This window comes from Ascaphus truei, chromosome 4 (genome assembly GCF_040206685.1).
Source record: "Ascaphus truei isolate aAscTru1 chromosome 4, aAscTru1.hap1, whole genome shotgun sequence".
NCBI classification, from domain to species: Eukaryota; Metazoa; Chordata; class Amphibia; order Anura; family Ascaphidae; genus Ascaphus; species Ascaphus truei.
This window is the reverse complement of record NC_134486.1, coordinates 143,962,775-143,976,164: the sequence shown is the minus strand read 5'-3', so window position 1 is coordinate 143,976,164 and position 13,390 is coordinate 143,962,775. Positions and strand designations below refer to the sequence as shown.

Below are 13,390 nucleotides of genomic sequence, written 5' to 3'. Positions count from 1 at the left end.
CACAAAGTGTAATATGGTCATTGAAATAGGCGTTTTGCCTTCCAGCCATAGTCAGGGCTCAAGAAGTGAGTTAGCCCTTAAAAAGGGATAGGTGTTTGTTGTTTTCAAAAGTTTCGGTGAAGCAGTGAATACAGATGGTGACCCACGAGCGGTACTGATTTTGCAAATAAAGGTTGCCACACCACATAGGACTACCAGCTGTGAATGGAGTATATGCAGAAAAGTGTGAAAATTGATACAAGACTGTGCTGAAGCAGGGGAATTTTTAGCAAACAAATGCCGAGTGTAAAATTGCCCTACCGGGGAAAAAGTCATTGCTGGACTGTGTAAAAGGTATTCCAAAGCCAATTGCTGAGTGTTGAGTCACCCTGCCGGGAGTGAAAGAAATATTCCACTGCAAAGAATGTTTTTTTTCTGCAAGTAAAAAAAATCTGCCTATTTATCTTGGGAGCAAAACAGACACCCAAAGTGTGAAGTGTGATTGCCATAATACCCAAAGATGAGACTGAAAATTACTGAACTCAAGCAGAAAACCAAATTCTGTTGCTGAAGCGGAGGGATTGCACCTAGCAAGTAAATGGTGTAAAGCAAACAGAAGTTTTTACCTAGCAACTACACATTCAGCATACCTAATGAGAGATTAGACCTAGCAAGTAAATGGTGTAAAGCAAATAGATGTTTTTACCTAGCAACTGCACATCTTGTATACCTGATAAGAGAAAATGCATGCACAGTACTGCTGACATTGTAAAACTTATCCAATGAGAAAAAGTCTACAGAGATGCCTGTGAGAGCTACGACCTCTACAAGCAAAATATGCCCACCTGTAGGACTACCACAATTGGGGGTTCTAGCAAATACAGTGGCAACAGCTGCAATAGCGCCTCCTGAGGTCAGGAAGAAAATTACACCTGATAGCCTAAAAATGGAGGACAAGATGCAGCGTTCCTGTAATGAACCCTACCCCACGGAAGAGTGGCCCTTCCAGTCCAATAAAGAGGAAGACATCTCTTACGGGGAACCCGAACCGAGTCACACCCACAAAACACCCCAAGAATGGTGGGGGTGCCTGAACTCGGCACGAACCGAAAAGACCGCTCCCTTTGATGACGAATGTGATCAGCAGGAGAAAGAGCGGGAGCAGTGGATCACCGAATATTTCCGTCAGCTATTACAGTTGCAAGAAAAGCCGGGTGGATCCAGTGACGCTGCTAAAATTTCAAATGAAGATGGAGACCCCAGTATCCCTGAAGGGACAGTGTCATCCAAATCAAAAAGGCGGAAAAAGAAAAGCGGTTCTTCACTTACTGTGGAAGGAACAGACACGTCCGCAGACCCTGTGGAGGAAAAGGGGGTCCGAAATGTCCTGCAGCCTAGAGAAAATGGAGAAGTCGTCCCGTGGATGACCGAATATCCAGAGTGCCCAAGGCAGAAGTCGTGTACCCCAAAGAAGTGTCTGTCCGGTGCTAACAGTGAAAAAACCTCAACCAACCATCCCAGGGAAGCGGAGCCGGAACCAGTGAGTGACGATCCCTTGACCAGCCCTGGGTATGCCCTGAAGGTTTCCAGGCGTGACTGTGATCGACTACGGAAAATAACGTGAAGCTACAGAAAGATGTGCTCACAATGTACTCTTTGGCCAGGACAGAATTGGACGATCTCAAGACTGAGCTAGATACTGCAAACACTACTATTACCGCCATGGATGAAAAGCAGAGCCAATCTGATAAATTGATGGCTAAGCTGAAGCGGAAGTATGAGGAGGCACTGAAGCAGATGACAGTCTTCCAGCAAGAGATGCACACTCTTCGCATAGAGCTGAATGCCTCACAACAGGAGGTCAACAATGTCCGGACAGAGGTGGACGTATCTCAGAAAGAGTTTCAGACACTCCGCAGAACACTGGATGCCTCACATCATGAGACCAACAGCTGCTGCACAGATCTGGAGGTTTCCAGAAAAGAACTACACAGTCTCACTGAGGAGCTGGACATATCTAAAGAAACTATTGTCAATCTTGATACAGATCTCAAAGTCTCTCAGAAGGAGCTTCAGACCCTCAACCTAGAGAAGGAAGTCTCACGCCAGGAGATTGTCATTCTCAAAGCAGCTGTGCGTAAATGGAAGGAGGACTGCAAAGAGGCTCTGAAGAATACAGAAACTGAAAAAGGAGAAAATTCAAGATTAAAAAGAGAAAACTTAAAACTGAAAGAAGAAAATTTTCAGTTGACAGACGAAGTCAAGGAAAAGTTTGAAGCAGAGCACCGACTGCAGAACCAACTGCAAGGTCTGCGTACACACCTCCAGTATGCTGAGGAGAAGCACCAAACGCTGCAGGAAGAAAAGCTGCAGGCTGCTAAAGAGGTAGAAGTGCTGCAGAAACGTCTGAATACCCAGTACAGTATTAGATTCCTGAGGGAAGAAGCCCTGATGCCCTGATGCAGCAAGTTACTGTCTGTACAAACAGCCCAACAGTGATCACAGTGTGGCGCCGGCGACTGTTATGAAGACCCAATCTAATGACGTCACCTCTGGCATACACGTAGCGTCAGGATCACGTGTCACTCAGTGATCAGTTGCATGAATGGGTAGAGGAAGGTCCGCGCATGCGCACTAAATGGAAACTGTTGCCTCCCGATCCTTGTAATAAACACGGAGAGAGAGCGATCCATGGGGTCCAAAAGCGGAGCAAAGCTACAGCGAAGAAAACGGGGGCTACAAACCAGCAAACATATTAAAAATCCTTTATTGTGTGGTGGTGGGGGGTCAGAACCCGGATTTTAATGACAATTTAACAAATGTACTTTTTACTTTGTGCATGTGGTTTAATATGTAATTTTATGTACAGTGGTTTTAACATTTTTTTTATAAAATATTGTATATTGTATTTGTATGGATTCCATAATGCAGTTTTTTTGAACAATGTCCCTGCAAGGGAGTGAGTGATATTTATATGTGATTGTGTTAGGGTATGGTATTAGAACTATTACATTTTTTAATGAACTTTATTCTTCCATTGGGGTAGGTCTGTTAAGATATGATGCAAGTGTGGAATAGTATAAAGAGAGAACCCAGAAAGGTGATGTAGAAGCCAAGAAAAAGATATGCTCTGTAAGAAATGGACTGAACTCCTGAGTGGGGAGAACCATATTAGCATATACCTTGAAGGAAACGAAGGGGTTAATGCAGAAAACGAATGGACATTAAGACAAAGGGAACTTTCCCCATAAAAACTATGGGGGCAAAGAACTAGTTGTTTTTTCTCCCGCCCCCTGCTCTCCTGCCCTCCCCTCACAATAGAAACAACTGCGGTCCTAATGGATTGGTGACAGCGCTGGAGGTCTGCCAATCACAGCAGCGGTATGCAAATGCAGAGAGCGGAGGGGTGGGAGGGAACTGAACACCTTCCCATTTGAGGAAAGGGTCCAATCAGGAGGAGGATCTACATAAAGGAAGGCAACACAGACAAGGAGTGATACTGGAGCCTGACGAAGCTGTTGTCACGGCGAAACGCGTAGCTCCGTGAACTGGACCAGAGAGGCCCCCGTAGGAGCCTGTGCTGCTTGAGTTTCAGCTGCATTCCAGAGCTATTGAACCGGATGCGGAAGTAGGGACGCTGAGGTGTCGCGGACGGCACAGACTTGAAGTGGTCGCTACTGGGACTATTTGTGAATGTGAGTTTAGATTTTTTTTTTATGCTATTAAATTGTTTGACTATAATCTAATACTCAATTTCTGGCCTCAACACTATCGGTTGGGGTGTACCCCACGACGAAGGGGCATAAAGGCCAATAGGACCGGAGGACAAGCACACCTAGATGAGCAGGGTGAGGAGGGAGGATGTGAAGAGAGGCAACCATTTTACATGTGTATCACTTACACATAGCCGTGTAAGTGTTTGCAGTATTCTGTTTTGACTCACAACCCCCTTCCCCCCCCCCCATTCCCCTGAACCTGTGACGCTTGTGCTCCTACACACAAGCCGGGGAAAGGAGGGGGACCCAATAGCGAGGTGGGGAAGCCGCAGGACACTTGATAGGAGAAGGGATAGTTGCCGCGCAGCTGGGGATCGGTGCACGTAGTCACGTGAGCGCGCTGCACGCAAGAGAATGCATGACGCGTCCGGAGGTGCAGAGCCAAGCTCAGAGACACGACCAGTCCAGCTGCATGTGCGTGCATGCTCTGACAGCAGAGCGAAGATGCGCGCGCTCTAGGGCACCAACGCGGGGTGTGAGGTGTGCCACTGGTGAGGAGCAAAGGGGAATAGAGTCCAGAGCACGAGGTCACAATAGTGGAGTGCATCCTGGAGGATGTCCAGTCTCCTTAAAGGCATAGTGCCAATAACTGTAGAGTGCAGCAAAACTAAATATAAAGTAAGGGTTCTTTAGTTAAATGCTTTTGCCAAAGTATTGTAAGCCTGCTACCACGTCAAGGTAAACCCTATTCAGCAGCTCCTACACTACCCGCACGGTAAACTAACCTCAGTAGTAGAATGAGTGACTGTCCCAGCCTTCCGGGAATCCAAAGTAGGTAAGTAAAGGTCCCAAGGAAATCCAGGCAGGAACAGCATGTGATAGTAGTACTTGCAGGAACCCAGGCAGGTAGCCACTGAGTGCTATTTAAAGGGCAGTGGCAGCTGATAGCAATGAGAGTCAGAGTGAGGCTTACTTCCTGTTAGGAGGAAGAGGGCAGGATTTGCCAGAAAGCAATATGGCGTTGCTTGCTTCAGTATGCTATAAGTCACTTCCTGTAGAGAAGACAAAGCAGGGGCGGAACAGAGGCGCAGCCTCTGCGGGAGCAGGGAAGAGTTCAGGACACAGACATCAGATAAACTTGACTCGCAGCTAGAGGGCGGCGATCAGAAGTGCAACAGGTAAGGAGGGAACACGCCGCAGGGGGCGTGTTCCACGCATCGTAACAGAACCACACAGCAAATGCATTGACCGTGGTCAAGCAACCCCTGTGCACTGCAGTATGGTATAAAGAGTCTGGCTACAATCCAAGCAGCCTGCCTCTGGGTATTCACCTTTATTTATACATATTTGTATCCTGCAACCCTTTAATCCTGTGCTCCCATATTTTTTTTCTCTGATTTCTGTACCACCTTAAGACACACTTGCTTTAAGAAGCATATGAGTAGCACCATGGCTAATACTATACATGACAGACATATGAGATAAATGCTGCACACCTCAAAAATATACAAAAATGATACAATTACCGGTGCTCCCATGCTTGAACGAAAGCCTGTGATCAGTCCTGGGTAAATGGTAGAAGGAACACATGGCACAACGGATTTAGAATATCCAAACTCATTTATTGAGCCAACACAACGTTTCGACCTTAGTGGTCTTTATCAAGTGACTTAGTGGCATGATACTATACATGATACATAAAGCTTGGCCCCCTGCAGACACATTTACCAAAATGCCCTCCTACTGTCTCTGTACGTTCTCCCTACGAATTAGATTGTAAGCTCTTCGGAGAAGGGACTCCTCTTCCACAATGTTACTTTTATGTCTGAAGCACTTATTCCCATGATCTGTTATTTGTAGTTATTTGTTATCTATATGATTGTCACGTGTATTACTACTGTGAAGCGCTATGTACATTAATGGCGCTATATAAATAAAGACATACATATGTAACACCCCTATCCTCCCGGCAGCAGAGGATAGGGGTGTACATGTGTGAACAGGGTTCTGCTCTGCTCCAGATGGGATTAGAGTATCAGCTCCTTGGTCAGTTACCTGTGATCTCAGGGTTCCCTCTGGTGGGTTCAGGCCTTGGCTGTAATGGAGGATAGTTGGTGGTTGGATGAACAGGACAAGAAATAGGGCGCCAGGATCTTTTGCCACTCACAGGTATTTTATGTCAGGCACAACAGTTCCAGGCTTGCACAGGATCCATTATTCTCATAAAGAGCACAATACTTCATTAGACAGGTTCCCTGTATAATGCTCTCTTCAGGGCAAGTTCCCTCTGTGCCCCTTCCCATTCAGATCAGTACTTCTGGGTCAGTATTTGCCTCTAGTCCATCACACATCTGTTGGCTTCCTATTCCTAGCACTTTGACTCACTATCTTCTAGCTCAATAATTTACTCCTAACTCCTCAACTGTCTCTCCCTTAACTGCCTGAACTAATAAATAATAATAATACTATCCCTTTTTAAGGGATAAAGAGAAATGTTCCTTTTTAACTGTGCTAACTGTGTCTCTCCACAGTTATAACTCAGTTATATACAGTTATAACTCTCATCTCCTTTAACTCTCCTAATCTTAACTGTCTCCCTCAACTGACTAAAAACTGTCATCATCTCACAGCTTCACTGGTTGCCTAGCAACATTTAACTGCAGCCTCTCTTGCACTAAAAAGGCCTTAACTGCAAATGCAGCCGCCCTATTGACTAAGCCGCAGCATGTGACATTCCAATGAGGCTCATGGGATTTGTAGTCCCTGTCTTGAGCCTTTCCCTATTAGCCGCCCTCGTGGGGTCCTACTGCGCTTGCGTGAGTTGTGCGCACGCGCAATCAACTACAAAATGGCGGCACCCTGCAAAGGGAGCCGTCGAAAGCCTCCGGCGACCCGATCGCCCTATCTATGGGCTTTAACTGTCGCGCACCTGATTGTTTCCCCCCCCCCCCCCGGCAGCACCTCATCTCTTGCGCAGGCGCTTAGCTCCCTAATGGCCGCCGCTCATGCTATCCGTTCTGCACATGCACGAGCCATGCGCGCGTGCGCACGCATAACAAACATGGCAAGCCCATCGCCACCCGCAACAGCCCCCCACAGCAGCGGAGGTAAAGGGGGAGAAAAACGGAGGATCGGGGAGCCAGAGGGGACTTGGCTACACATACATAAATATATGTATGTATGTATGGGGGGGTTATTTTTTTTTTTTATATATGTATTGTGTAGGTGGGTTTTTTGTATGTATTTGGGTGGTGGGGTTGTATATATTTGGGGGGGTGGGGATTTTTTTGTATGTATTTGGGGGTGGGGAGTTTTTGCATTGGGGGTGGGAAGTTTTTTGGTATATATTTTGTGGGGGGAATTGTGTGAGGTGAGAGGGAATGAGTGAGCGTGGGGTAATTGAGAGAGGGGGTGAATGAGGAAAAGAGGGAGTAAGAGTGAGACGCAGTGGAGAGAAATACATTTGAGGCGGGGAGAGGGATTGAGGGAGCGTGGGGTAATTGATGGAGGTGGGGAGAGTGAGATGTGAGCCGGAGAGAAATATATGGGAAAAGAGAGGAAAATAGTGGGCTCACACAAGGTGTAAATGGGGCTCGCAACACTGCAGATGGGGGCGGGGGCCTGGTCAGGACTGTAGGCCTCGGCACCTGGAAATCTGTCTGCGGCCCTGCCCATAGCCCGCCTGTGACAGGGCCTAACCCCTTTCTAACAAGGACTCCAAATAGACCGCCTGTACCTGGCTGATTAGTAAAGCAGGGAGCTGGTTAATTGCAGCTACAGACAATTAGCCAGTCTCCTCCTGGCACATCAGTCAGGTAGAAAAGGCTCCTGCTTAAACTGCAGGGGATCTCTCTAGCACTAAAGAAATGCGTGCTGTCCAAGAGGGATCCCAGAGAACCAGACACTCTATTCTGGGACGCAGTGGACCCTGGAACCTGAAAGATGGTGCACCCCACGGACAACCTGAGGGGAAAAGCCCCCAACAAGTACCTCTTTTGGACTTTGAGTCAGAGGTTGGTAAGAGGCGTAGCCACCCAGCCCTGCAGGTAGGGACTGGGAAGTGTGAGTAAGCCTTTACAAAGGGATAGGCTTTTTTGTTTATTTGTATGCTGCCGTAAAGCGGTGTTGTTTTTGGAAGAAACAGACTAAATAAAAGCCAATGTTTATTTCCCCAATCTATGTCTCCCTGGTTATACCTCTGCACACGTCTCCTACACCACCCAAAACAATACTGAAGCCATGATTATTCATCCAAAAATATGCAAAATAAAAAATAGGACTAATATATTTTTTGTTGTTCAATCTCCTTTTATCAGCAATGTGAGAAACCAGCAATTCTCTATCTAAAGTAAGAAAAATGGGTAAAACAATTAATTATACAACAGGTGGTTGCCCTTTTTAAGGAAGATAACATCATAGCAATCACATGATGGGGAAGTACTGGAGATCTGGTAGCACTCTGGTTCTGCCGGACACACGGCATAGTTAAGGTTATTGGAAAAATACTGATCTTTACTAGTGAGACTCCATAGAAGTCTATGATAGGCTGAGTCCATATCAGTGAGACTCATAGAATATTAGTTAACATGTCTTGAGTGTGTACAAATAAAGTTTGAACATTCAAATACAATCCAAATACATAAGCCAAATAAAGAAATGTGGGGTTGAACATTTTTGTTTTATTATTGTGCTGCAAAGAGCCAAATTACAAGAAACCGCCATACATCTTTTCTTAAGTAAACAAGCAAATTGCAATTCTGCGGATAAACTCCTAGTGCCATGTACACGTCTATTGTATGTTTTCGTCAGGAAATTAGATCTGCTTTTCTTTTACAAGAGCACAACAGGAACCAGAGTAAAAGTGTGTAGTGAATACAGCACATAGGAGAAAACAAAGAGTTTCAAAATAATAATTCAAATTAAAAAAAAAAAACATTACACCATTCTCCTATGATCTAAAAACATGGCCTTGGCTGCAAAAAATAAAACGAAACAAAATAAAGCATTTGCAATTAGTTTTTTTCTTATGAGGAATGAATAATCCGTCACTTGACAGGATTGAAATGGGGAGAATGTGTCAAATGTATTGACACCAGTTTGATTACAAAAATGAGAGTTTTTCCCCCTCTGCTCCGAATTACCTACATCTAAAACCATTTTTTTATTTGTTTGTTTTTACTGTGGGGTATCCTCTTTCATGCGACAAGAGAGTTCCCTCATATTTTATTTTCCGTATCATTAGGAACAAATTTTTGTTTTTCTGTTAATTTTCAGATTAATAAATTAGGTCATTAAAAGAATAAATTACTGGGTTTTTTTTTTCTATTTTTTTTTTTTTAAATTCAGCAAGCAGTGTCCAAGTATTTACAACAATACTTGAGAGCTCTTTTACAAAACAAAATACATTTTTTTTTTCACATTAAGCACATTGGGTATCATTGTCATTTTTGTTGACAAACATTGGTAAAAGAAAAAGGAATACACAAATGGGTGATTAGTATAAAAGTGCCGAGACATTTTTATAAAAACGTAATGTTATACTTGTACACTCAAAGATAACATAATTGAGGAAACCTGCAATAAACTTCCAGCTTATTGTGAATAATATTCCAGTAGTTTTCTGAAGAGGAAAAAGTCAATGATAGCATTTTCAATCTGCATTTGCAACAGAGAGTGGAGTTTTTCCTTTTCTTTAAAAAGAGCTTTCTCATAACCCCGTTTGCTGAGACAGGCGCCGCTCTGCCAGCAATAGTGTTTAAAGGTAACTATTGCTACTATTGAACAGTGGGTTAACATGCAGCTAACGGGCCACAGGCTTCCATACGAGGGAACAGAAGCTTGGGCATCGCTTAATGTGCATTAATCCACATTATACCATATTGAATAGAGGATTGTGTCAGTATTTGGACTTCCACACACACAAGAATTGCTTCTAGTGTCAATTTGCACTGGCATCAAATGTAAGAAATTGTAGAAGTTTTGCGTTTCTTACATTCAATGTTCGTTTCTGAGGCACAGAAGAGGAAAACAGCAATGATTAATGGAAGCAAACTTCGATACATTCCATATCATATCCTAATTCTTCCTATACCCACTCCACAAACTGCTCATTCACAAGTATTGTAAATTCAATGCTTAGCCCCCCTGCAGTGAGAGGGGACATTTTGGAGCAAAAGTAGGACAAAGAAAGACATTTTAATTTTGCACCGTTCCTATGGTTCAAGGCACGTTTGCCCTTTGTGCACCATTGTGATTTGGGGAGTATCAGTCGGACATATGGTTACATATGCTGGTGCTAAGACATACCATGACATTGATTCCTTTAGAGTCCTCTTAAAGCAGCAATTCCGCCTGGGAATTTAATTTTTGAATGGAATTTTTACATAATTGGAACCAGGGGGCCTTCAATTCCAAGATACTTACCTGTGTAAAAACTGGCTTTAAAGCTCCCTCCTGGTTAAACAACATGGTTGCCAAATCTTAATGGACACCGCAATCTTATCAGTTCGAGTCTCTAACTAGTCAACACTGTCAGCCGTGTTGTTTCCTCAATGGAGGAGCATCGGCATCTTCACAGGAAATGATCATAGGAACCGTGGGATAGTAAAGTTCAGCACTGCAGTCTCCCCTGGTTCCAGTTACGTAAAATTATTTTTTAGGCAGGCTTGGTGCTTTAACAGAATGACAGTAGTCACAATTTGCTATGCTTTACCTGTGGGCCTCTATTCAATATGGTGTGAAGCAGTCTTCCTCGTCCAATAATTGTAATTCAATCGGAAGCTAGACTAATTCAATCTGAAGCAGGGTACATTGGTTTTCCATTGATTATGGGCCATTGTTTCTAACGTTGCCAAATATGTGAGCCTGACACTGGTAGTGTAAGTCTGGCGTCCACTCGTAAGTTTGCAGACCTGCGATGGAAAAAGCTCTGCGTTTCCCCGTCTGCTCATCATGTTAGCAACTTTCTATCTTTAAGTCCTGCATTTAAAGCACCAGTTCCACAATGTTAACTTGAAAAATTGAAAATGGTAGAAAATATTAACTTACTTTCCTGGTTTTGTTAAATGTTATTCTTTTCATTGGCACGGGCTGTTCACATATGGACGAGAGCGTAGCACTAAACCAATGATGATGAAAACCAGCAAGCTAGCTACTCTTAAAATGGTTGAATTCACCAGTATTTAGAATCTAGGGATTGGTGCTTTAAAAACATCTTCTTAAACCCCCACCAGTTGATTTAGGGTTATGAGTGATTTCCCCGAATTGTCTAATTTAATTGAAGACAAAGTTGCTCAGTAAGTGGGGATCCACGCTAAACCCTGTGAAGGATTCCTGCAATGTATTGGTCTGCAATGCTTGATAGCCCCTTTCTTACAGCAAAGGGTTAAAAGCAGCCTACCTGTAGCTCTGTAGAGCTGAGCAGATTTCCTGTAACAATGAAAGTGTTAACAGGCTTGCAATGACTTCCTGCTGTGTGTCATTCACCTTCAGTGTCTCCTTTGCAGAGGCAAAACCAAAATACAAGACCCATTTCCTGGGCCAAGCAGAGAGAGAGAAAAAAAACAAAACAATAAAACATCCCCCCCTCACCCACCCACACTCAATTTAGCAAGTAGCAGGAGCTATGCTTATTGCTGAAGTCACTAGGGTATTTAAAGTCACACGCACACGCATGTGAACACATTCACACAGGTACACACACGCGCAAACACATGCGGACCAGGTCAGAAACCAAACACACACACATAAATGAAAAACCAATGCAAATAAAAGTGTAGGTAGAATACGAAATGCCTGTTTCCTTCTCCGAACTGAAAAGCTGTTAAGCATTGGTATGGAATGCTGGTTTTTAATGTTTCCATTATGGGTAAAATTTCTCTTTCTTGGATAAAAATACATTCAACAGGAAAAAAAAAAACATAGAAAATTATATATATATATTTATATATATATATATATATATACAAATACTTTTTGCCGTTGTTTTTAGCATAATATACATTTACATAAATATTCCTATAATGCTAAAGTTCAAAGAAGCATAATCTCCTCTTTTTAACATTTTTTTTTTGTTATTTTCTTTTTTTATATTTCAGATCTGAAGAAAAAAAAAGGTGCTTGAATACTACAAAATTAAGCGGCTTCCGAGCTGGGAAGCTGTTTTCTAATTTGCGCAACCAGTAAATAAGATCAACAACCAAAAGAACAATAATAAACAAAAATAAAAATATAAGAAAACCCACGGTTTTCACACTCTCTTGTCCTCTTTGAAGTATCAGCTTTCTTCCGCAAATTAACCCCATCGATGCTGAAGATGTCAGCAACTCGGTCCCCTCTGGCCACCATGGGAGTTAATAGCATTCTCGTTCCTTTCAAAAGTCTCTGGCTAGCGCTAAAAAACGTAACATAAGATCACACGCACACACACGCACAAAAAAAATGAAAAGAAAAAAAGTCAACACCCTCCCCCCCATTTAAAAAAAGAAAAAAAGGAAAGCCTGTTAAACAGCATGGTGATCTTAATGTATTCTACTTTAAATACTGCTCTCAGGAAAAAATAAAAATCCAGTGCTCAGATATAGAAATATTTATATAGGAAAAACAACTACTAAGCCCTCTGTATTTTTGCCTGAATCCAACAAGGACTGGCCAATCAGCTTTGAAATATATATATATATATATATATATATATATATATTCCCCCCCCCCCCCCAAAAAAAAAGCAGCACGTCTATTATTACAGAACCGTAACGGCCATTTTCTGCTATAGCTATCTTTTGCTGTTGTTAGTTATCAATGGTATATTGTCTGCACTGTACATGTATAGAGATCAACATGGAAAGAATAATTAGCAACTTTAACACAGCTGTGATTTCTACTGTAGCTTCTTTGCAATGGGATTATCTGTAATGATCATATATATATTTTTGCCTTTCTTTTTTGTTTCCTTGCAATGTATTCAGGGTTTGAGATGCAGGAGAAGCCAATGTCTTTGTTGCTGCGGCACTTATGTTATGGCCTGTGTGTTTTACCTGGCTAAGCCAATGTGACCAACTTCTCTTCGGTAAAGCATCTTTCCCTCCCCGACCTCGTCACCTTGCTCCCATTTTCACTCCTTTATGCTTTGACCTCTCCCTTGTCGATTCCCCGTACTCCCCTCCCCCCCCCTTCAACCAAAAAAAAAGAAAACATCTCTACAGCTATGTTACAAGCAGATACACATGAGCCAGTTCTCCAAACTTTGGTTCTAAGAAAACACTTGGTCAGTTGTCACAAAGGGAAAGTGGGAATGTTTGATTTGGCACATTGCATGAGACAGAGTCCGTCTCAGTAAGGTCTTGGCTGTACATGTCACACATCCAATACAATCCAATAAGCAAGTGCACGGTTCTATTTTTTTTTTGTTTTTGTTTTTTTGTTTTTAATAGAAGGTTTAGTCTCTCTCCCGTCGTCTCTCGTCTTTTTGTTTCCTTTAAATGGGAAATCCTTGTAAAAGGTGTCTGAGCGCTCCTCACACAGTTTGATAGAAATTGTCTGCCTGGAGGTTGTTCTGTTTCTGCATGCTGTAGAAGCCACTGTATCTAGAGTCTGGGTCGGCCATCCTTAGCATCCGCTGGGAGCTGTTCACTTGTACCATGGTTCCTTTGTTGCAGTCCACATAAACCAGCTGGTTGTTCAGGCAGGTCGGCTGTTTG

General features: G+C 43.1%; 1 protein-coding gene across 2 annotated transcripts in view; it reads right to left on the bottom strand.

The window, feature by feature from the left end:
* Positions 1-8,359: 8,359 nt before the first annotated feature.
* CRIM1 (cysteine rich transmembrane BMP regulator 1) overlaps positions 8,360-13,390 on the bottom strand; it is a 700,781-nt gene continuing 695,750 nt past the window's right edge. For both annotated transcript variants that reach the window (XM_075596630.1, XM_075596631.1), the window contains one exon: positions 8,360-13,383. In XM_075596630.1, the coding sequence (XP_075452745.1) occupies positions 13,207-13,383 (177 nt within the window). In that variant the 3' untranslated portion in view covers positions 8,360-13,206. The remainder of the gene's footprint in view (positions 13,384-13,390) is intronic.